The sequence below is a fragment of the Ptychodera flava genome, chromosome 7, assembly GCF_041260155.1.
Source record: "Ptychodera flava strain L36383 chromosome 7, AS_Pfla_20210202, whole genome shotgun sequence".
Taxonomy (NCBI): domain Eukaryota; kingdom Metazoa; phylum Hemichordata; class Enteropneusta; family Ptychoderidae; genus Ptychodera; species Ptychodera flava.
Genome location: NC_091934.1, coordinates 10,678,997 through 10,704,984, shown reverse-complemented (window position 1 = coordinate 10,704,984; position 25,988 = coordinate 10,678,997). Strand labels below are relative to the sequence as shown.

General features: G+C 35.5%; 1 protein-coding gene across 1 annotated transcript; it reads left to right on the top strand.

Annotated features, from left to right (window-relative positions):
- Positions 1–601: 601 nt before the first annotated feature.
- LOC139136757 (TPR repeat-containing protein DDB_G0287407-like) lies at positions 602–25,313 on the top strand. Its single transcript, XM_070704574.1, has 24 exons — positions 602–731; positions 1,303–1,506; positions 1,984–2,052; positions 4,137–4,243; positions 6,243–6,376; positions 6,728–6,861; positions 6,999–7,097; positions 8,173–8,322; positions 9,075–9,211; positions 9,655–9,766; positions 10,440–10,547; positions 12,298–12,471; positions 13,665–13,852; positions 14,628–14,815; positions 15,367–15,532; positions 16,246–16,363; positions 16,823–16,951; positions 17,501–17,616; positions 18,068–18,200; positions 18,789–18,905; positions 19,801–19,944; positions 20,729–20,808; positions 21,410–21,568; positions 22,024–25,313. Exons 2-23 carry the CDS (start codon positions 1,303–1,305, stop codon positions 21,465–21,467), a joined length of 2,865 nt encoding a protein of 954 aa, XP_070560675.1. The 5' UTR covers positions 602–731; the 3' UTR covers positions 21,468–21,568; positions 22,024–25,313.
- Positions 25,314–25,988: the final 675 nt, after the last annotated feature.

The following is a 25,988-nucleotide window of genomic DNA, read 5'->3' as shown; positions in this document are numbered from 1 at the left end:
CTTCCGTTCCGTTCCGTTTCTTCGATTAGTGTAAGCCTAAAATCAAGCCTGTCTGTTTGTTTATTATCTGTTTGTTTGATGTCATTTTATTTATTCCTCTTTTCTCTTTCCACCTCTGCATCTGATCTGATGAAGGGAGTTGTCTTTGGAAGCTCATGAATTCAACTACATTTGATCTCATAGTGCTACCTATAATGCCCCCGTGATTATTTGTTTTAGTGTACTTATTTTATTTTCTTGTTTGTTCAGCCAAGGGCCCCTAGTGGTTTCGTGTTTGCCCTTAGTCCCTCTATCCACCATAGAGGGACTTTGGTTTAATTGCCCCAACAACACCTTGTGATAGAACTGTTGTGAATTTATGTTTGAAATTTTTTTTGCCAGTATGAAATATCTACCCAAAAGCGTGTGGTGATCTTGTTATCATATAGGCTCTATCATAAGACAAACTACATGTCCTTAGCAAGAACCAAGGTATTATTTTCCAAAGTTCAACCGCAATTTGAGTAACTGAAAAAAATACTGTAAATTCCAGTCGTAACGCCGCTAAATCACCTCATTGACAGATGGCGGCGCTGTGCACTGCAGAGCCTGGCATAATTACCCTGCTTCACCTTTGACCCCTGCTAACATTTGCAAATGACATTGAAAGGTCGCCATGTTGATGATAGACATGACAACAACTTGATTTCACTGAGCAAGCCGAGGGAATCTACAACGGTAGACGCTTCAAGGTAGGGAGCCGTTTTGTTCGTAAATTCGCAACGCTTTTAGGCAAACTGCAAAGCGAAACGCTCGTCGCCGTAAGGAGTGCTATAGTGCTGTACCAGGCGTGTCGGCTTTTCTGTTTCCACTTTCGTCTCGTACAGCCGAAGCTGAACAGGCGAATGTTGCATGTTGCTAACCATAGCTACCATTTCAACCAAGAGCATAGTACTACAGCTTTCGTGATTGTTCGTTCATCAGGGAACATGAAACTTGTTTTTAAATCAGTAGTAACAACAGTTTTATTGTGAGAGTCAAAACTCTTCAATGCTTTACCAGAATATTTATAAATTGATATTCTGAACCGTGGTCCCTCCACAAAGGAGGAAACCGGACTGTCAGTGTCATGACTATGGCTCAACGTAAGTACTCGGCAAGTGCTAGGGGGCAAACAAAATTTAGCAGCCAAGACGATGGTGTCGAACATTGCAAACAAAACTTGCACTGTTGCAAGCCACTTCCCTCTTTAGCATGTTTAGCAAAGTGCAACACATGGGACACTGATGATATTCCGGCAACATTCACTCTTGTTTTGCATAGATGGGTTGTGGAGCGTCCAGAAACTTCAGCTACAAAGCTGAAGTGGAGCAAATGTGGGATGAAGTGTCGAAGACTGTGAAAGTTCAGAAAAGAGACAAGAAAGAAAATACGGTGGTACGACGGTCTGGTTGGAAGATTATACGAATCTTTGTGTCTTCAACATTCAAAGATTTTCATGCAGAAAGAGAAATACTGGTCAAACAGGTATGGCGTATATTCTTCAATTTTTAGAGCAGTAACACTGGTCTTAATTCATTATTATTATAAAACAAAGCACTGTGTTTGCATACTTCACTTCAGCAGACAAAGTTTTACTTAAATTTGTTACAAGTTGTTTTGTTCTTGTAAAATCCAAAAGTCTCCTGGACATTTCTAGAGAAATATTCATTTTTGCATCATTAATGCAGATTGTTGACACCAAAAACAGCCCCATATAGTATAAATATGGTGATAGATTATTTTTTCCTTATTTACCTCTATTACCAGTAAACAGGTCCTCCCTTACCATTCTAACAGTACTTTCCTAAAACCTTTTTTACACTCTAACCATTGCTCCTCATATTTTATGAAAACTACATGTTATGGATAATAATACATGTTATGTGAGGTTGCAGAAAAGATTCGGTATTTTCAATTTGTGATATTTGCTTCACAGAAGACATTTCTGTGTTTTCTAACTAGATATTCCCAGACCTCAGACAGTGGTGTGAAAGAAGAAGACTTCATCTTGTAGAATGTGATCTCAGATGGGTGAGTTCATTTGTTGTTGATAATTAAGGTAGAAAACACCTTTAAGGGACAGACATTTGAACTCTCAATCTTTTACAATTCTTTTCTAATCTGCCACCTGTTAGGGCTCATTTTAAAGCTCTTGGTGCAAGAAAAAGTTTCATTGTCTTAGAATTTTTGAGAATCAAAACTTTTATTTTACCCATACAATTAAAACAAGCAAGGTGGTCATTCTGAGATAATTTTTTTTCTCGTACCAAAATTTGGACGGTTACACCCCTACCACCCCAAACCCCAACCCCAATTTTTATTCTTGATTTTGAAAGAGAATGGGCTGAAAATTTCCTTGAGGAAAGTTTGAGCAAAAGTTTATTAGTCTTTCATTTTCGAGGCACATATTACCTTAATGCCCTTCACAAAGTGAGAAAAGAGTACAGGGCCAACCCTGAAAGGAGACTGACTCAAAGAGGTGATAAACAGATTTGTCCACCGTCATCTTTGGAGTAATTTCATGCGCAAGGTGCCTGTGGAATTGTGTGAACAATAATACTTGTTTTATTGCAATTTAAATGGGGCTGGGCTCCAGGCTGTGACTAGGATGGTCCAAGGAGGAGGCCTCCAAACAGTTAAGCAGTATGGACTTTGAGCTTTGAGCATTTTAAATGTTTGAAAAGTGACCATTTTAAGAAATGAATCTTACAAATTTGTTACCTAACTTTAGTGCAATCACATGTGTTTAAAGGTTTAGGCGATATACAATTTTGTCACATATAAAATTGCAAATCAGTAGTGTTTTATCTTTAATATAAATTTCTACATGACAAATATATAGCTTTAGGTAATTTTTAATGACAAGGTGTACTCAGAATACGTCAGCATCATCTCAAAGCTTTATTTATTTATTTCGAACTCCAACACAGATATGATACAGTTAAAAACCATATACATCCGCACTTACAGGAGGATTTTAGTAAAAAATACAAATAACATGATGTTACAGGACAAGAAAGCAAGTTAAAACAAATGACATGCACAACAAGGACAAAGTAAAAATTCAAAAGCAAATGCTTTTAGCTTTTCTTTTAAAACTCGAAACAGGAATGTTAAAATTGGTAGACATTGATAAAAACTATTATATAGCTTTGGAATGCGATTAAAAAGTGAATTGCTAGTAAATTTAACTCTACCACCAGGTTCATGAAATGTCCGTTTCTGTCTAGTTGATCGCCCAGGAATGTGTAAATTAAAAATTGGTTGGCAATCAAGAAGGGCATTAATTGATTTGTGAAGAAAAACAAGGTCAAAATAAGTGCGCCGTTTAGACAGCATTGGTAAATTAAACATAACACACATATCATCATATGAATAATCATCAAACCTTACATTTACAAGATAACACAAATATTTAACAAAGTTACGCTGTACAGCTTCCAGTTTGTCTGAGTACACTTTGTCAATACTATTCCAAACAACTGATGCATACTCGAGTTTAGTTCTAATGAATGTTTTGTAAACCACGAGCAATGCATCCACTGACAACCGTTTGCCAAACCTTTTTAGCATGCCAAGTAGTCTTCGAGCATCAGTGACAATTGAAACAACGTGAGTTGAAAAAGTTAACTTTGTGTCTAGTGTCACGCCTAGGTCACTGTAGCTATAAACAGTCTTCAAGTTGTGAGCATCAATATTATAATCCCTCTCAATTGGCAATCTTTTCAATGAAAGAGACGAAGTACTACACATTTGTCATAATTAGGTGCATTTTCCATTTCTCAGACCATGTGGACAAGTAATTGATATCTTCTTGTAACATTGAACAGTCATTCACACTACGTATTATCTTAAACAACTTCAGATCGTCTGCAAAGCCTAAGGAGCCACATTTAAAATTACCAAATATATCATTTAAATAAAGAATGAAACACAGTGGTCCCAGTTGTGACCCCTGCGGAACCCCGGACTTAACTAAGACAGGGTCTGATCTACACCCTTAACATTAACTACCTTTGAACTTCAACATTAACTAGCTTTGAACTTCACATCAGACAGCAATCACTGGCAATTCTCATATCTCTGTCATACATATTTCTTTTGATGAACCACAGGGTGTTCCAAAAGATTCAACAGATGAAGAAACATTGAGAACATGCCTGGAGGAAATTGATAGATGCTATGCAGAAAATAAATTTCCATACTTTTTAAACATGACAAGGTAAGACATTCAAGTTTTGAAGTGAACATATACATACAGATGAATTTCAAAGGATATTGTACATGCAGACAGTTATATCAGCTTTTGAAAGTGCTTGTTAACATAATGACCGTAGATCGTTCATTAACATAATGACCGTAGGTCATTATGATTAAGATGGGGTTGAGTGGGATATCGGACGGTGAACATTTTCCGTAAATGACAAAAAGTCAAAAACTGCTGAACAGACTGTGTTGATAATTGGTACAGATGTTTGGACTAATGTCAAGGTTCCGATTCCGAAAAATGGTGCCAAACGAATCAGTGGTTAGATAGATATGGGAAATTGTTGACCCCCTTTTTCAACTAATTGATTTTAGGGGACTGTTTTATGAGTTATGGAACAGAAATATGTGTTAGATGAATGCTAGAAACATGGAGGATGCACTGAATGGAAGTATCAGAGATTTCCATGCTCTTTTGGGCATCAAAAGCGATAAAAAACATATTCATACTTTAGATTCTCACATTTGAGATGACCCTAGGCATTTGTATAACATCCTTGAGTCAATATACAGCTTTGACATTCCAGAGATTAAGTATCCACACCTCACATGTTACAGTCTTTACTCTTATACCCTTTCACCACCATGGTATGGCCCAAACCCATTGTTATCAATGGTGAGTGTGGACCTGTCTACAGGGAATTGGGGGTGAACAGGTTAGACAATGACGTTACAAGTTTTAGGTTAGTTATCGAGCTAGCACCAGCATCTGTCCGTGTGTTCTCACAGGAAATTACAGGGAACAAATTATTTGAGAAGTTTCTCTCCTTTAAATAGAAGTATATTACAATTTAAATCTGTCATGGATGGATTGCTCTCAAATGATCTGAAACACAGTTATTGCCTATTCGCAACAAATCTATAGCAAGATTTATGTAAAGTTCATGAACTTACACAAGGTATTAGACAAAAAGATGACCATGACTTTGCTGCCCTACTAGATCATCTTGCCCCCTTGCAGTAACTCAGTTCATTCCTATCTTAGCTTCAATTACTACTTTCAACATTTATTTCATTCAGATTTCCTTAGCTTAGTGTATAATTTGTAATCTTAATTACTGTCAACTTAGCTTTACTACACTTATTCTAACCTCATTATTCTTACACTACTGTTATACCTAATAACCACAAAAATTTTCATGATTGTCACTCAACAAACAATTTATAAATAAAAGTATGTCTTCTGCTTTTTTATCCATATACATATACATGTCCCTTTTCTCATAAAAATGGGCTTAAAATCGCAATGTGAAAAATAGTCTTTCAGCTATATGTTGCACATTGACTTCGTGGTCTGTCTAATTCACAGTGAGTGGGGTTGTTGATAAATGCCGATAATACTAGGCGGTCATTATGTCCAAGCGCCATTGGCGGGATTTTAATTACATTGCGTTCATGCTAAAAAGCATAGGCTTTCAATAGACCTTTTCCTGGTTATCCCATAATGCATTGTTGTGGCTGTATCAAACACCGTATGCACACTCAAAACAACAACAACATACCAAGTTTGTGTTGTAGAACGGATTGTTATATAAGAATGACACAAATTTACAATGCCGAAAAATGCCTCGTTTATTTTATATCCATTACTAGTGACAAAATATAGGTCAGGCTGTAACCCACCAAATTGTCCTATGAGTAACATACCCAGCGTGTACCTTGCAGCTGAAAAGTTCTATGCGTAACGTACGCTTTGTATACCCTAGCTTACAATGCATCATGGGACGGGTAAAAGAACTATAGCTTGCTGCGATGTTTGGAAAATCTTGTGTATGAAGTCAACCATTTTGCCTCACATGTTTAACATGCATTGACTTAGTTCACTTTTTGATCGGTCTGAAATAAAATTACATAAAGCTCTCATGGACGCATACTCTCCTAAAATCTGATGAAAAAAGTCCAAATTTCTATATTCAGCAATAGTAATGATGTATGTGTGTCTTTTGTTTTCATAGTGAACGTTGTGGATGGATTCCTGAACAAGGCAAGGTTCCCTCCAATTTGGGTAAAAAATACCAATGGGTGAATGGACTGTCTGTTACAGAAATGGAAATCATGCATGGAGCTTACAGAAATGACAATCCAAACTGTGAGTGCAGGATATCTGACGATCATATTTTCCAAGTTTTGTTTCTCGGTTAAATATTATGATGCCATCTAGCCATTACAACAGACTCCCTTTTGAGATTTACAATTTGATAATATCAGGAAATGGTTATTCCTTTACTAGTAATCGTAATACAGCAATCTTTAGTTAAAGGGAAAAAAAATATGTGTAAATGTTTAGGCTATTGCAACTCTTGGCAACACTACCATATGTTGGAAATTTGGTATTCAGGTTAAGATCAAAATGCTGCCAAAACACATGCAAGCATGTTATTGTACATCGTCAAAACTATGTTGTTAACATTCTAAATTGAAATTTGGATTTTTTTTCCAGCCGTGTTTGCCATGAGAGAGTCCAGCTTCTTGAATAACCTTCCAGAAGAACAAAAAGAAAATTTTGTAGATTTTAATCCAATTGCACCTGAAAAATTGAGGATTCTGAAATCCATGTTACAAAATAGATTCAAGGTAAGAAATGGTTGTCAATGGTATGCTATAAGAATTTTACAAATAATTTGCCCAATGTATTTACAGTATTGTGAGATAGTTGGGTCGTCAGACATATTTATGTATATGCTTCTTTTTCCAAATTTTGCACACGACAGGGAGAAAGATGTTTCAAGTACAAATGCCATTTTGATTGTGTTGATGAAGAAACAAATAAAGCCAGACTCAATGGACTGGATGGAGACTTTACAAAAAAGGTAATGCCAAGATTTGGTAGTGTTTCTTTGAGTAAGTTTTGACAGTGTAAAACTTCAAAGAAAATACCATAATAATCAAGGGGTTATAGTAGTTCATGAATATTTCTCATATCTAATAACATTGGTTTTACCAAATCAAGTGTGTATTTGTAAAGTTTGATTTTGTGAACTTTCTTGATTACAAAAATGCAAAATTATGAACAGTACAGTTGATGTTATGTTATAGAAAAGATAAATATTTTAAAAGGGAAAAGATAATTTCTGGATCTTCCTTAGAATGCATCAAACCCATTTAATTCACGCTTTTCAATATTTTGATAATCTGATTGTAATTAAAGGGACATAAGCTGTAACTTGTGGCAAGTTTTTCAGTATTCTGCTTCTGTATATCAACTACCATGTCTGACCCTAATCTGTTTGTCATGCTGAAATTTCAAGTAATCTTTTTGTCAACACAGCTTGTATGTGTGTAGTGATCATTGTTTATTATTTGCAAACGCATTCTAGTCCGGACTTGAATACAATTTTCAACAATAACAATGGAGATTATACTCATATAGGTTGTGTTGATATGCTAAATACTTGGCATTAAATTAAAGTTTAGGGATTCAATGCAGAAAGTGTAGGGAAACCACAAAACAAAAGTTCTGAAAAAATAGCCAAAAGATACAGCTTATTCAGACTCAACTTTCTACAGTACTTGTTTTGGTCTGTACACTTTTGGGTTTCATTTTAAGCTTTTTGAGGAGAGATGTTTCACCATCTCAGTTTTTTGAAAACATTTTTTCCTGTAGAGTTTACAGAGGGGGATGGCAGCCATTTTGAATTTCTCACATCGGTAAATGTGAGTTAGTTTGTTTTCTATGTACCAAAATTTGCACGGTGACCCATGATTTTTTTTCTTGATTTGGTAAGAGAATGGTTGAAAGTTTCATTTAGGAAAGTTTAAGCAAAAGTTTTGAAGTTTTCCATTTTCAAGGGTGTTATCACCTTAGCAAGTTTCAATAAACGTTTGTAGTTAGTGAATACATGTATGTTTCAAATAACAGAAATTGTTGGTTTCTCATGGCACTAGATTTTAGAGTTCTTCAAAAAGAGGATCGCCATCCAGTATCCATTGGAAGACATTGAACTTGATCCATATGAACAAGAAAGAGAAGCTCATGAATCATTCATGAAGAACAGATCAGCAACAGTGCTTGGTAGAACAGATATCCTTCAACAGGTAAATACTTTCTGGCAATTTTTGAGTTGTACTCAAAATTTGACAGCTTATCAGCATAGTTTATTTGACCTTTGGAATATTGTGGCAGAGTGGTTTTGAAAACTGACTTATTTTGTGATTGACCTCTTACTTCAGTATAAGCTACAGACACAGAATGAGCCCATTCATTCTATTTCTCTCCGTATCCTGTATCGTCCCATTTTATCATTCTGAAAACAGTGTGGATTTACTGCAACATGGAAGTCACCTGTATAAACTTGGTTGTTTAGGATTTACCTTTCCAAGAAGACCTCAGCAACTATATTTGTGAATCACAGTCTTGAAGACATGTTAAATACATTTACTGTGTTATTATTTTCAATATACTTTGCATAAAATGGCTAAAAACATAAACCAGCGATATCAGGGCATTGGTCTGTGAAAAAGTTGGAGAGGTGAATGACCCAGCTTTACTCAGTTTAAAATAGAAACATGTATGCTGCATCACTATGGAAATATTATTTTGTGATATCTGTATTAACAGACCAGAGAATAACCTTTCTGTAATTCAAAATCCTTTCCAAGGACTCTTTCAACATTGCTATAATAGTGTTTACTTTGGAAAATGTTTTTGTCAAAATATTAAATTGCGTCTTGCTTTTCTTGAGTTGTGTTCTGCTGTTAAATCATTCAAAGACACTTGAATACCTATGATATGACTTGGAGTCAGTTCTTCTTTCTGATAAGAATATCTGACTTATTTTATGTTTTAGCTGGGTGACCATGTTACTGGCTTGGCTATTGATGTACCCTTGGTATTGCTGGGAGGGCCTGGTATGGGAAAGTCATCCATTATGGCCAAAGCTGCAGATGTTGCTGTGGATAGTTCTGCCAAAGGTGATATACCAGGGTGAGTGTTTTATGGTGATTCTTTCATAATGAAAATATTCACACACAACAGACATGTGCTCACTCTAGAGTTGAAGTTTTGTACACCTGTTGCGGAAACATGAATAATCAGTTGAAACTTGTATTTATGAGCAACTTATCTTTGAAGCACAGAATGCCTCCTGATAAAGAGCATGTCAAAGAGATTAATTGCTGGAAAGCTGAGAGATTGCTGGAAAGCTAAAACATTGCTTTCAAAGGTACCGTGTATCCCAAAACTGAAAGACTGAAACTTTTGCTCAACCTTTCATAGAGGAAACTTTAAAAACTATACGTTTTTGTTGGCAAGAATAAAAAGCATTGTCCTTTGCAAATTTGGGTACTGGAGAAACAAATTACCTTAAATTTTCTGATAGAGATAAGGTCTATGATCATCAACAAGTTTCTGTTATGTTTTTGTTTTAGGGGTGGTGATCACGGTTGGTACATATTCTATCATTTTGTTGGTGCCATTCCTGGCTCTACAGACTTGGAAAAGATGCTGAAGAGATTTCTGAAAGAAATGAAAATCTGTACAGTGAGTGTATCAGATGATGTGTCTGTTGAGTTGTTTTCTTCCTTGCATGGAGCGGTTATATTTATCAATGTTTTGTGGTACTTTTCTATGCCTGGGTTCATGGATAGTTCTTCTGAATTCTGTTAATGCATCACTACACGATGGATTTGAGCATAATTGGCCTATTCTCCTATTCATTAATTTCTGTGAAAAGCCAACCTTAGATTTTAAAACGCTATTTGTCTTTTGTTCCTGCAAAGTAGTCCACAGTCAGCAATTATCATATCTTCTCATCATATATTTCTCCTGTCTATAGTTGATTTACAGTTAGTACAGTAATAAAGTTGAGTTAAACTCTAATATGAGAAATACTACTAATTTTTTTTGCCAGGATCACACAGTGATGGTTGCTTTATCATGTGTGTGTCTGTGTGTGTGTCTGAATGTGTGTTTTGATGGGATTCACATTATCAGGAAATGTATTACCTTTAGGAAGTGAGACTAAATGGAACTATTGTCCATTCCAATGAAGTTTTAGTACGTAGATTGCACTATGAAGTTTGCAGAATGACTGCCAAGTCACAGAAATGGGGAGAATTTTACGGTAATAATTTATATTCCAAAACAGTCTATAGGTATCACAATGAATTTGTACATCATACACTATCGGCATTGTGTCATATTTTTACTGCAGGATTCCAACATGCCAAAGGACTATGAGACGGCAGCTCAGTTGACAAGTGGTGTGTTATCTAATCCTAACACAAAACCTGTAATAATCATCATTGATGCTGCTAACCAGGTAAAGATCTGAGTCTGAATCTGAATCTGATTCCATTGCACATACCTTTGTGTTCATGTGTAATATTTATTTCTACTTTAGTTCCTCCCCCAGCAGCAGCTTCATCAAATGTTTGTTGAGGTCTGCATCTTTGAGTAATTTTTGCCTTGCCACCACTCTTTGAGTGTGTTGTTGAGCAATAAGTAATTGTAATTGTAATTGCAATATTCTGTTTGAACATAGTAATGTCCTGTATATATTTATAGCAATAAAGCATACCCAGGTGATGGTATACCACAAGATTTTGACCAAGCGAGTGCATATATGAAGTGAAACTGGTCAAAATCGAGTGGTATACCGTTGCTGGATGTGATTTATTGCTATATCATAACAGTATATTGAAATTCTTGCATGGAACGTCAAAAAGAGGATTTTTGCTCTTATCGAGAGCTTGCACGTTTGCCAACCATGGTATATCGCGAATATACCATGGTTCTTTTCGCATCTCGACCATCAGATTGCTGTATTTCGCCATCAATATACTGGTATGATATGATTCATTTATGTAGTATGTGCTCAGGGTACCCTGCATATACATGCATGTGTTGTCTAAACATGGCATAATACACAACGCACACATCCAATATACACACATGTGCAGTGTCCTACCGGTATATATAATATATATATTATATTATATATATACTATATATATATATATATATATATATATATAATATATATATTATATTATATATATATATATATATATATATATATATACACACACACATATATATATTTATATAATATATATATATATATAATATATAATATATATATATATATATATTATATATATATATATATATAATGCTACAGTTGTACGAGTATAGTGCCCTGTATGCGTGCAGTTTTCTGTAAAGCAATATGTAGGAATCAACCCATGTCATGCCCCTCTACCCTGGGGAGGGAAAGCTGTTAAAGAATTTCTGAGCCTAAACCAACTATTAGATCATCATTTAAAATACTATATACAAAGCTCTATTGAATGTTAAGAGACTTACTAGAGAGGAATCTAAGAACTTGAATGGGAGTACGTTGTGTAAAATAGTGTTTTGTAACTCATTACCTTTTTTCAGCCATTTTAAGAATCAGAAACATTGCTCATCTCAATTTTTGACAAGTTTTAAATGCTGGCATTTTTACCAGCAGTTTTATAGTTATGGATTTAGTAATGTGATCTTCCTGTCCTGTGTTGCACTGTAGATTTGTCCTGTTTGAATAGCCACATCCAGTATAATGGGTACCATGGCTGCAGTTTGTAGGGTGTAGAGCACTGACTTGACACAGGCTCCAAGTACTCAATTTACATTGATTCACCAACATCACCTTGTTTCTATTGTGATGATACTGTCATTTATTTAATGGTTCTACTCTGGAGTATAAAGGGCGCACAGCAAGCGACTGTGTTCCACATTCTCAGCATGCCCATGAGATTGCGCAACAGCGGTACAAACAAAACCATGTGTATGAAATACAAATTTTTCTATTCACCTTTGTGCACTAGGTTTTTGTTTGAACCATGGTCACTTCCAGGTTTAACCCATTCCTAACAAGTAATATACTTGATGGTCAGCTTTCTCCAAAAACTAACTTCTTGTTGAAGTTCAAGATACTGCCATTATTGTAATTTTTTCCACAGTAGTCTATGCAGACTAACTACTTGGAGTTCAAAATATTGACTGTTTTGTCTTTGTTATTGTCACAGTTTGATGATGAGAAACAAGCCAATGTTCTGAGTTGGCTTCCAAGGAAATTAGCGCCACAAATCAGAGTGTTATTTTCCATGATCAATGAAACCCCTCCTCATAAAATTTTAAAAGAAAGACCCAAGATGCCTATAGAAGTGGAAGTCACTCCTTTGGACATGGAATCAAGAAAGGTAAAAAAACTTACAATTTGTCAATATTTTATTCAAGTAAAGGCAAGTCCAGTGTTGCCCCAAATAAGCCTAGTTTATTTTCAAATGTTTGATCACTATGGTAGTTATTTGACAGCATTTTACGGTCAATATTTATCTAAGAATATAAGTGGCTAATATATTGTTTGGTCAATCATTGACCTGATTTGGCTAGGTCACTTTGATGAATGAAATCTGTCAAGAAAAGACTTGGAGGGCTTTCCACTTTGACAACACATGCCTGTTTTGCAGTCAAAGTTCTACCCAGCAACTATGATACCAATTACATAATTGTACAAATACAGTGTGTCATACTTAAGGCAGTGTTGCAGCCAGGACGCACCCTTGTGACAATCATGTCCTCAAAACAGACCCGTTGTCTGGCATTCTCACGTACTACATCCACCTCAGACGCACTCATGTGTCAACTGTGTTGGGTGTAGTCTGAAAGTAATCTCTGTTACTGACGAATTACCTTTGTTTTGCATGATTATTTTGAGGCTTACGTTAACATGCTTTCAGAGCTATGATTGAAAGTAATTAGAACGCTGCACTTGATATCATAACTTGCTTGTAGTCTGACTGAGCTCTGATTGGTGGCAGATACAGTATACTTACCTGAAATTAAAGCATAGCGACGCGGTACTGTTTTGTGTGGAAACTAATTTGTTACAAAATAATATAAAATTGTTCGACAACTGCTGTATGTTGTCCTAAAAAAGGGCAAAATATCACCCAAATAAATGATAGTTAGACACGGTGTCCCTGATGCAACACTGCTTAAAGAGACTTTAGCTTTAATTTATGACAATTTTTTCACTGATTTTGCTTTATGTTATCTGAGAGTTATTGTTCTATCCCCAAAGAATGTTGACACACCCATTGTTTAGCTTGTCAACACAGCATCAATACATGTAAAATTGCACATGTTTTCATTACATTTGAATTCTAGTCCAGATCAGAATTTACTTTTCAACAATAACAATGTACAGGCTGAGTTGACAAGCTATTGTGTATCTCCACATGCTTTGGGGAGTAGAATGTAGTTGACATGAAAGTTACGCCACAGTCCCTTTAATACAAGTTGACCTTCTGTATTTCAAATACGAATATACATTTCATGACAAAAAGGCTGAATAGTTTTCGCTCAAGAGTTCTGATGTATTTTTTGACAGGAAATTGTAAAGGAGATGTTAGGCCAATATAACAAGAAGTTGGATGCGCAACAGTATCAAGTTTTATTGGCCAAGGAATCTTCCCAGAATCCTTTGTGGCTGTCAATAGCCTGTGAAGAGTTGAGAGTTCACGGTGATTACGAATCAGTAACAGAGAAGATAGAATCCCTAGCTGATGGATTATTGGAGTGAGTAAAGCTTGACTGTCATTTCCAATGTTACAGTATCCATACAAAGTATTCTGTAATAAGCCATGAAATCCAAGCTCCCAGTAAACATGCTTGATGTCCCAACCATCTAACTCTTTTATTGATTTTTTATAGAACATTGATGAATTTAATAGCCCACTACATTAGTCATGTCATGGTAATTTACTGCATAAATTATTGGAATCAATGGTTGAATTTCAAACTGAAATATTATACAGAAAATTCTGCGTGGTACAGTGTCTAAGCCTTGTCAAGATTCTAAAGGTGTAAAGTTCTAGAGTGTTTTGATAGTGATACTAAAAGAAAGACTAATCAATTGAACCTTCCGTGAAGTAGTCAACAAAAAACAAAAAATCACCACTGCACAATTTTTGCTATGACAGAAATTGACTGTGCATGGCTGGCTCAAATAAATGTATGAATTTAGTTCCTTAACCTCATCAACTTATGTTACCATTTCATCAACCCTTTCAGACTCCGTGGTTCTCCGGGAGGGAATTATGAGGGGTCGTTTAAGTAATCTATTCCTATGTTAATAACCATACAAAAGAAAACTTTTTCACATCAAAAGAATATGCAAATTGTACATTGTTATGTAAACTGGCCACTCCTCTGTTATTTCCAAACTTTGGAGAAGACTGGATTGTTTAGTTTTCTTCCCTTCTACACAGAGCTCACTTGAACAGTTGACAATGTCCATCAACTTTATGCTGATTGTGGTTGGATCTAAATATCTTCACCTGTCACTTTTCAGACTTCTAGCACAAGTGTTGAGTCGATTTGAAAATGAAAATGGTGGAGACCTCTTGGTTGCTACGCTCTCTCTTCTTGAAGCTTCATCCAGTGGTCTCCTAGAAACGGAGTTATTGACCATATTAGGAGATGAAGACAATCTTAATGTACCTGATGGCTATGATGCTAAGAATGCTAGAAATGCTGAAGGTGAGAAATGAATGATGGCAAGAAATATACTCTGTGGATGGAACAGAAATTTATTAAAGTCCCTCAAAGGGATAAGATTTTATCACACATCTTTGTCATATACATGTGAAATACAACAAATGCTATTGGAATGAAACACAACTGAGAAATCTTGATTGGCAAAATATATGCAGGGTCCATACACTACTGAAAAGTCCTGGAAGTTCTTGAATTTTAAAGACTTCTGCAAAGTCCTTGGAAATGAAATTGAGTCCTTGAAATTCCTGGATAATTGATAAACTACCCACAATTTTCAAAAATCAAGAAATGATCTGTCATAATATTGTAAATATGATATAAAATGATATGAAAATGATATATTTATCATAAAATACAATGGCAATTAAATGGGAGTTTTAGACCTCCACATCATGTCTTTGAAAATTGCTGAAAAGTTCTTGAAAGCCTTTGAATTTAAAGTGACTCTGAGTGAACCCTGTATGGCCTGCCTTTTGTTCAGCTTTAGCTTGACACCAAAACAAATTGACCGGCAATTTTTCTCTTCATCTTAGCATGGTTACACAGGGACAGGAACACACAGCGACCCATGTCGCTGAGTGCAGCCAAGTGGGCAGCTGTGTACAGAGCTCTCCGTCCATTTTTGAGACCGTTTGGTGACAGTGGTGAAGGCAGGTTGGATTTCTATCACAGGTCACTCAGTAAAGCTGTAAGAAGGAAGTAAGTGAAAATTTTTTGCTGTCCTTTCTACGTAACTAGTATCTTTGGTATTGGTATGTTTACCTAGATTGAATTAAAATGGATTCTCCTGATGTATTTTTGCTTACAGTCATTAAAATTAATACTTGGAGTGTTATTGCAACATTTTGCCTTTTCTATCGCCCATTCAGAAAAAAGTTTGTGAATTTTATGAACAAATTGCTAGAAAGGAGAAAAAATAAATGAACTACCAGCAGGCAAAAATTTAAGAATGATCAGGTTACAGAATAGACGATGAAAACTCCTGAAAGAAATTTGGATTTTTGATATAAACAGCATCCGTACTTTCCAGGAAAGTCCTGGGAAGGCCTTGAAAATTGATAATCTACAAGTACTCAGAATTTCCATTAATGACAAGACGGTCAGTGATGATATTGTAGAAATGTTTTGTAAAAATTATGTCTAAGAATGACCTAATCAAAAAATGATCTTTTGAAAATTGTATTTTAAACCTCAAACAGTCCCTGAAAATTGCTGAAAAAGTTCTTGAAAGTCTTTGACTTTTAAGTGAGTTTGAGGGTATGGACCATGTATACGGGAATGCCCCGGACATTGTACATGGCCAAGATGACATTAAGACAGGACAAATTATTTCGATTGAAACAATCATGTTTGCAAATGAAATCAGTGGTCAAAGTAAGAAAGGGTGTTACGATCACATAATTTTCTTTCAGATATTTCTTGCAAGATGATGAGAGTGATGAAGCTGAGTCTAGGAATATCTATCACTGGTGGCATAGTAAATTGGCAGATTACTTTGAATTTGAACAGAATATTGATAGAAAAGTAGAGGTCAGTAGATCAGTGTCACTTTTCCAGTCTTTACGGAGTGCGTAATGTGTAGTTTTATTTTGAATGTAGAGCATTTTGTGCAGCTTTGCCAGACACAGCCTTCAATGAACAACTAGTGTAAATTAGATGTCATCAAATTCATGTGATCGTACTGACAGAAATAAAGTGATTCAGTTCCTTAAATTTGTCAAGGTAAATCTACAAGAATATTTCTGACAATTTCTGTACTAAAAGCAGGTTTAGCCCTTTTCACCGCCATGGTTTGACTCAAGTCCATTGTTATCAATGGTGAATGTGAACTGGTTTTAATACAGGGATTTGGAGATGAAAGGTTAACTTTTACCATATCTTTTCCTTTTTATATGAAACATCAGTGATATAGTTGTAAGTCAGTATTTTCAACTTTGTTTACCCCAGTCTTGAGACAGCAGTCCTGTAATTTGTATCATTTATTTGCAGGAATACCCCTACCAGCTGGTGAAAGTTGATGACAAGAAACGATTGTGCAAATGTTTGACTGAGTGGTCCATATTTGACAGACTATACAGAGAAGATTATAGTACAGAGTTGTTGTTTTATTGGAGGAAGGTAAGACCTGCCTGCATTAACCCTTCCATCACAATGGTTTGGCCCAATCCTATTGTTTTCCACAGCAAGGTTGGACCTCTGCACAGGGAAATGGGGCTGAAAGGTTAAGAAGAAAATATCAATCGCTTTCAGCCAGTTGCTGACACTCACAAAAGAAAGTCAAATGAACTCCCTTTGCAATTTTTGTTAGCAAGGCTGTGTATTGACAAGATTTGAGTTAACTAAGAGTTGTAAACAGCTTGACAATTCACCCTAAAGTTTACTGTAGTGTCATCAGTTTTGCTCTAAAATATGTCTGTAAAGTGAATGCTTACTCAAACAAATCTTGGAAATGCATTTGTCAGGTATTCATGATGTCATATGTCAAATTATATACTGACATGTACTCATGATAAAATATTCAAGATTCACATAAGCTTCATACATGAATTGACTTGTGTGAGCCCAGTGGAATGAATGTTCAGTACTGGCACCATTCCATACAAACTCCAGAGGTGCATGAGATAAAACTACATCAATTATTGTTTCAAAATTAATTTGATATGACAGGCTGGTGGTTACTCTAAGATGGAAGAATGTTATGAGGTGTCTTTGAAGGAGCTGGAAGAAATGGGAACAAGCAAAGAAGAGTTAGCTCTCAGATATGAACACATTACTAGAGTCATGTAAGTACAGTGGACAATTGTGTATCTACTTAAAGTGACACAAGATATACATTTACCTTTTCAGGCCTAAACCCCTGGATATTGAAGTAGTTCCAGTACATCGCCAGGAAAATCAGGCCTGAAAATTGATGATACTCATTTATACAAGATGTGTGAATTTGTGTTTTAAACATTTTCCGTAAGGCCCTTTTACTGAGTCACATGTTTTGCTGATGAGTTTCTTTGATTGGCAAACTTGTAAATTTTGATCTCTTCCAAGGCAAATCAGAGGAAATGCTAAAACACCAAATTTATTTTGCATATTTTATTATATTGTAGTAGATAATGAATGGGACTATGATGTCTTGTTCCATTGTAATTTCTGTAGATTTACTTACGGTTGTGAATGCCACTGTACCAAGTTTACAGATCAATATGAAATAATTCTCTGAGTCTTGTTTCCCCCTTGCAGAATCCAGGCAGGTCTGTATGACAAGTCACAAGTGTTACTGGAGACATTGGTCAAACTAGAGGAAGATGAGCTGGGAGCCAGGCCAGAAAGGATGGTTGAAGTCTATGCATTGTGTGGAGAACTCTGGGATGAGGTAAGAAGGTCGTGCCCTCATGACATGTGATAGTCATGTGATGCTGGGAACCAATAACTTTCATGCACAGTCACTAACTTTCATTCACTGCTCATGTTAGACTGTCCAGAGCAGATTCCTAATGAGCTGTCAGTACATATTAACAAAACAGTTCAGTCATAAAACTTTGGTCTATGTAAGTAATTGGTTTTTGATTAACCCAGCTTTTATAAACATAATTCTATGCAATAGACTTTACTGTATAACATTGATCGTTGGTGTAAGCAATGCTTTAACATTTACTCAAGTTCTCGGTTGATTCATTGATATGATCATATTTCAGTGTATTTCCTGTATAACCTACATGTGAAATTTCCTAATATCAATGGAAACCCTGAATGTATCAGCTTAGAAAAAAATGAACTGAAATTCCATTACAATCTGTCTTTAAGCTATGCACTTTCTCTTTGGATCTCAATGTGTGTTCAACAGGCTGTAGGCAGCCATAGGCTGGTCACATCATCTATAGTCTAGGAGTAAAGACATTAACATAATTCAACAAGTCGCAGTATTTCAGTAAAATCATTACATCATTGATTGTTTTTGTAGATTTCCAAGATGCATGAATTTATTTCAACGGAAAACATCCGTGATCTGCGTCCAGCTATAGAATTTGGCAGGAAGTCTGCAGCTATCCGAGAGACTCTTGATGGAGATGCTCATAAAGTAAGTGTAGTATTGATACTGATATCAGGCCCTAAGACTATGATGTCAACATGTGCACTTGTCCTCGTTCCTGGAACACACTTATTGTTTCAATGCTCACAGGCAATACCCAGCTCAATTTGTATTTTTCTTAAGGTACTTTTCAAATGTTTTACTCAATGGATGCTGTTATCATAAATATTCATATAAAAATGGACCATACTCAAAAGTTCAGCAACTTGTGTCCGGCGATGCAGTGAGGGCCCCGAATTCTTTCAAAGTTTTACTCAGAAAGCTAGTATTGAAAGCAAGTGACCGTGTCAAGTTTACAATACTGTAATACCATCACTAGGACAAGTCCATTGTACTATGGAACACTATGTCAATATCTTACCACACTCAATACTGATAACTTGACTCTACCAATAATGCCCATTGTCAGTTATGAAGCTACTTGCACCTTTCCTGTGTCAACTTGGTCATCCTCATCCCTCATGAAGAACTGAAAGTTTTTACATTTCATGATAAAATAAATGCGCCGCATGCATGTTTGCTTGAGCTTTTTGAAGCTTTTCAAAAAGGACTATGTTGTATACCGATCTTAAAAATTTCAATAAAATACATGGTCAGATTTTCCAGCGCGTCTATGCCCTTGGAGTGTCCTCTGTGCATTGTCTCTGACAGATGGGCTTGATATTTCAATGTATTGGCTTGCAGTTCCAATATGCCTTAACTTTGACTGTGTGTCATCCTGATTTCTCTGGACATGCAACTGACTGAAAATTTTGTTTAACTATCATATGAGTTACAATCAGTAAAAACTCTTTCAATCACTGAGTTGGTAATCAGCATTATGTGACCAGTATAATCTGCCCATGAATTTCACACTGTGTATTTCTGGGTTTCTCATTTTCAGTACAAATTAGCCATCATGTTGATGAATTTAGCGTTTAACCTGAATGTGTGGGCTGACTGTGGTGGCGATTCCACTCTGTCGCCCTCAGATGCCATTGCTGAAGGCAGAGAGAAAGTTGAACGCGCTATTAACGTCTTTCAAGAGGTATGTTGAAAGATTGTGGAAGTTCACAATACTAATCAGTGTATACACTATCGTACAGTAGAGTCTTCTCACAGACTTGAAGGGACTGTCCCATCTCGAATCAAACAACACACAAATTTTTTTCTATGGATTGTATTATTTTGCTGATAATGAGAAAATGTTTCAATGTTAAATAGTTTCTGGTCAATAAACTATACAGGACTATCATATTGAAAAGGAAATATAAATATTTTTATACATAGTTTATAAAATCAATTATCTACACAGGCACTCTTATTGTTTACAGCTTAAGTTTTTGGATGGGGCTTTTAGAAAAAAATCTATTGTACTCACTGGCAATATTCAGAGAAATAACGCTAAATGAGTAACAATTATGTCTCTTTCAAATGAGTTAACAAGTATTTCTAAATTAGAATATCAGTTTCAGATTTTTGTCAAAATTTTGATTAAAAACTGTAGCCAATGAAATGTGATGTCCATTTGGTCCAAAATTATGAAACATATTACAGAAAAATTCATAAAAATTGGTAAAATGTTTTAGTAAATTTTTTGTGGGAAAAATGACGGCACTCAAAGTGTAAGGAAGTGATCAGCCATATCAAAAAGTTTGTCTGACATTACAGATGTGAAGGTTTTCTGTTTTTGAAATAATGTGACAAAATTTTTTTTTTTCTGTACAATCTACATTTTCCTTCTTACTTGGCAGAAGAAAGTACAAGCACTGAGCAACATTGTGTTTTGATTTGATTTGATTCACTGATTTTGAAATCACACATGATTTCAGGTTGATGATTTAGGAAAAGAAGCAGAAGCAAACATGACCAAGGCAATTCTGTATCCTAGGGAAGTAGAGAACAAATTAAGGTGAGATATCGTCACACCATTATCACTTCGTACCTAACTTTACTTATTTGCACGGCTAATTTCAATGAATTCTCACTTCTGTTGGTAGTTTGCAAAAGTAAATATTTTTCTCAAATTCTTAACAGGATTCTCAGATGGCAATAACTGGAACTTTCTCACTATAAATTTATGATGAAAATCATAAAATTACTTGTCTAGAGCATGAGCATAGTTGCAAAGCAGACAAAGCTGGTCCAGATTTCTGTCACAATTATGCATAATGGCCAATGGCAGGCATAGTATGTTGTCTTTAATAGCAAACCTAAAATCATGTACAGTGCTGTTTTTGTGTCAGGAATAAGGAGGAGTTACCTGATTGATACATGATATCTACACAAAGTCAATGATTTCCACAGAATACTTGAGTCATTTTCAAAGAGTTGACCTATTTGCTTAAGATATAAAGGTACATTTTTGTTGTCAAGTGGACATTATACCTTTAATGATTCATACAAACATTTGGCCAAATAGCTGATACCAAAATGAGAATTCTCCAGCTTGGAGAATAGTGTCTTGAATGAAAGATATACATATTCATATATGATTTCATTTCTTACTGTAGTTTTATGAGCTGGCCATGGAGCAGTGTCAACAGGCCTATGGTGAAAACTGCAAACTGATGACACGTCTTGTCAGCAATATTGGCATTTACTATGAAGACAGAGGAGACTACTACACAGCCTATGATCATTTCAAGAAATGGTATCAAGTGAGTGTGGAGGTAAGAGATTACTATACACAGTAAATATCCTGGCAAGGCTGAAACATTGGTTAGAATATCATTATGGATCATTATTGTGAGGCTCACCCTGACTGAAGGAGATATTCACTGTATGGAGAATTGAACCCAAGTTCAAGTGCTCCCATTTCAAATACATATACAGTCGAGCATATATGATTCAGTGTATGGAAACAAAGGGTTTTATTTTCTAGCATGTTCAATATACCAGTACATTTCAATGTCAGTTGTCTGTCTAAAAACTGATCTTTTAACTGTAATAGAAGAGCATTTCTTTTTGATTTTGAAATGAGGCAATGATAGGTCAACCTCTTACACCTGGTCTGATTATATCAACATTTTAGGCACAAATACACCACAGTGATAGTGTGAATATACTTATACAAAAAATCGTAACAGTGTATCTTTCCTCAAATTTATTTCTTTTGTATGCAAAGATGTTTGGTGAGAGTCATCCCAAAACTATTGTGGCTGAGAAATGTCTGAATGAACCGACATATAAACACATAGCACAACAAGAAGCTGCCGGTACAAGACAACAGGCTGAGGAAGCTGCCAGGCAGAGATTAGAGGATGAAGACTCAGAGGACTATGACGATTACGAATAGACAAAACCACTGTGGAGTCTTTGATTTGTCAGGCTTCATGGTACTTTCATTCTTTGGGAAGTTTCTCAGACAAGTCTACGGCAAGATAATCCAACTACAGCCAATAAGCATTGGCTTTCTCTCTGAAAAATCAACCCAGTGCTCAGCCAAGTAGATGGATGATATATTGTGCAATCCTATTAAGACAGCTAATCCTTATCCAAACCTATACCAGTGATGCTAAATGTCATTGTTTCCATTGACTTGACTCATACAACAGACATGTCAAGAAATATATATCAAAACTTATAAATTATGCTGTGGAGGGAACTGTTAGAATATCACCAATGGAAAACTGACAGAAAGCTTTTTAGGCAACTTGCAGAATTACTATGGTTTATACTCAGTTAATAAGATTGGATTTCTGTATTATATTTTCAAAAGAATATCTATCATAGCTCTAGGAGTATGCGGCATTAGAAAAGCTGGCATTGGTAGTTATGGCCAGTAGCACAGAAGGAAAACACACACAAAGTTTCTTCATTCAAGAATTCTTTGTAGTGTTTTATTCAACACTTGTAGAAAACATTTACTTACCGATGCCTTTCATCAGGACATGTTGCAGTGGATTTATGCAGACACAGAATACCAAACGTTTCATTACGTTCTTCTTTGCTGAAATATTGTCCATTCATTTCTGTCACCAAATTTAAGTCTGGATTCTCAAGCCAGTGGTTTCATATCAGTAGCAGCGTACAATCGCATACATGCATTGATTAACATTGAAATTTTTCTGATCACTTGATATCCTGCTAATCAGCTTGTCATCTTGACCATAATCATGCCGATGTAATAACTTTCTCCAGGACCACAGAGCACTTCACAAGTAGTGTTCAGATCATAGGGCTTCTCACAGCCAAGTCTGATGTGAATTCCTTAATACAATGACAAAAACTAGACTGAGTTTACATTGTCAATTTAACTGTGCATTGTGACACTATAGTTGTAATATACACAAGTAAACTACATGTTTGCATGTGACATAATCAGTAATCAAGAGATTCCGATGACACACTGCAATATCAGCTGAAATTCTGTTGATAAGATGAACCCTGTTATCCATTTTTATGTGCAATTCCAATGCTATTGTTCCAAATTGTCACCTGTGACACATTACTGATAGGCAAAACCAGGACTTCGAATTGAGAGTGTAAAAAAATAATGTTTACAAATACTTCAATTTTTATATATTTTTGTTGATAACTGTACTGTGTGATTATTTAACCTTGTGTTGATAGAACACCATGCTTGTTAATATGTGTTTGAATTTTGAGAAGGTTTATTACTAATTGCATATATAATCAGTTGATAATGAATACTTGAAATGGGAAGATTCAATTGTTTGTTGTCACTTTTAAAACCAATGTATATATTGTTTCTAAAGAGTACATTTTCTGCCTTTGTATTATCACAGTGTACAGGCTGTTATGTTTTGATTGGTCAAAGTGTACAGGCTGTTATGTTTTGATTGGTCAGAGTGTACAGGCTGTTTTGTTTTGATTGGTCAAAGTGTCCATATGTATATTTTGTTATTTTAATGCTGTGGCTGCTGCATAGTTTTGGAACTCACAGATTTATCATGTGACTTATAGGTGCCTTGTGTTTTGATGTCAACTTCAGGATTAAAACTGGAGGTTATATCTGTTAATAATCACTTTGCCATTTCATTTGGTAAATGTCTATTCACAGGTATGACTTAGTTGTAAAAAGAAGCGACAATTTAACTTATAAGAAAGGAAAATTAGAAGAGAATTATTACCATAAAGTATAATTCTCCTCTTCTATAAGACCAAGGTGAAATGATCTTTTTGTCTTTTTTCTTTAAGTTTAGTGGATGGGTAAGAAAAGTGATTCAACTAGGGAAGGACTCCAATATGGTTTTACAGAGTGCTTTATCCAAACCCTGTTACCCTGACCTGATCAGTCAATGAATGACCATACAGTATGATGAGAGGACCAATAAAGTTTGCTAGAATAGTTTCAGCACAGAGGTCCTGACCCTAGCCTGAACCCTTCTGATTGGACACCATGTGACGGAGTACTTAATCCTGGGTCTACTGTTCTTAAGGTAGTATGTCCCTGGAAAGTACAAGACTTAAACTCTTGCAAAAACTTTCATCAATGAAACTTTCAACTATACTCTATTATTAAATCAAGAATAAAAATCAGGGGTCACCAAGCAAAGTTTAGTACTAGAGAAACAAATTACCTTACATTTCCCGATATTTGAAATTCAAAATGGCCGCCATCCCTGTGTTAACTCTATGGGGGAAATTAAATTTTTTGATTTTCGAATAACTATGGTGGTGACAAGTTTGCTTTCTCCAAGAGCTTTAAAATGAACCCCCACAAGTGGTACATCGGAAAAGATACATCAGAAAAGTTTCGTGAAAATTTGCTCGTCCAAATAGCTATCCCCGAGGCGCATTCTACCTTAATGGTCTGCAAATAAGGTTTTCAACTTTTAATCAGTTTTTTATTGTTCTGTAATACATAGTTCTGTAATACATCTATAATATTTAAGAAAGTTCATACACGTCTTGTATGACGTCCATTTACACCACCCTTGAAAACTGACTACCACAGAAATATAAAGAGAATCTGTGGAATAATGCAATAGAAAATTTACAAGAGTTTATTGTTCATAAAAATAATTTCTGCCCAAGAGACTTAATATAGTGATTGATCTATGAAAGTTAAAGGCCAGGGACTTGATCCCCAGGAAAGTTTGTTCCAGGCTGTAAGAGGATTATGGAGTGTCAGAGCCTTTTGTTTTCATTGAAATTGTAATCTAGTAAGGAATTTCCTTGCAAGACAATCTGACGCCGACACAGGCCTTTAACAATGTTTGCTGATTATGGATTGCTTTTGGTTAAAAGGTTTGGTTTATACTATGGTTTTTAAACAGAGAAGTGATCTTGTAGTATATTGTACATAGTTTTACAATGTGCTTTTTACATTCTTTTCTCTAATTTTCATTATGCAATAGAAGATGTAGTCATTTTAATTCAGCATTTACGTTGACATGTCATGTATTTATATATTCAGGCATTGTTTCAATAAAAAATCTTGTAATACAATGCTGTATGTCTTCTTGGTGTTTGAAGTCTAGCTGCAGACCATTTGGGGAAAAAATACATAATAAAAAAAAACAAAAACAGTGCTTTTTAATACTTTTGCGTAAATGAATAATTGGTTATTTAGGAAGCTGATGTTGTGCAGCATCTCAGTTTTCCCATGTATTCTCTGAAACAATTAATCTTATTAATCAGATCTTGAGCGGGAGTAAGAATAAAAACGTTTTCTTTAATTGTCCATGATTGGAAATGCTTTCTCAAAATGTCACCCTTTTTCACTTCAGGATTTTGAACATTTGTGCCACAAGCACATGCTGCATAAACTTTCTCACTTATATCTCTTCTCCTAGACGACAAGTTCTACTAAACATTCCTTAAATTCTAGCGTCATAATATGTAATGGTCTATTGCTACTTTACTCCGAAGACTTCTTCTAAAATCTTCAGTAAACCGAAAAACAATGTCGTCTTCGACTTGCCGCAATTGGCCAACACTTCACACATTTTAAACTATAAATTTTTAGTTCATAATTTTAACTAGGCTATGTAGCACAATGGGGAAAAAATCACATGTTGAAAAGAGTCAAATCACTGACGCTGTTCGGAAAATGTACCTTGATGAGCAAAAAAAATATCACTGCCGAAACCCGGGATAGTTCTCCGAACTCGTGCGAGTTCG

Excerpts from the sequence above, each read along its gene's own strand:
- LOC139136757 (XM_070704574.1), top strand. The coding sequence starts at position 1,303 with ATGGGTTGTGGAGCGTCCAGAAACTTCAGCTACAAAGCTGAAGTGGAG. Across the intron at positions 9,767-10,439 it reads AAGAAATGAAAATCTGTACA|GATTCCAACATGCCAAAGGA; the intron begins GTGAGTGTATCA and ends TTTTTACTGCAG. Across the intron at positions 20,809-21,409 it reads GAAGTAGAGAACAAATTAAG|TTTTATGAGCTGGCCATGGA; the intron begins GTGAGATATCGT and ends TTCTTACTGTAG.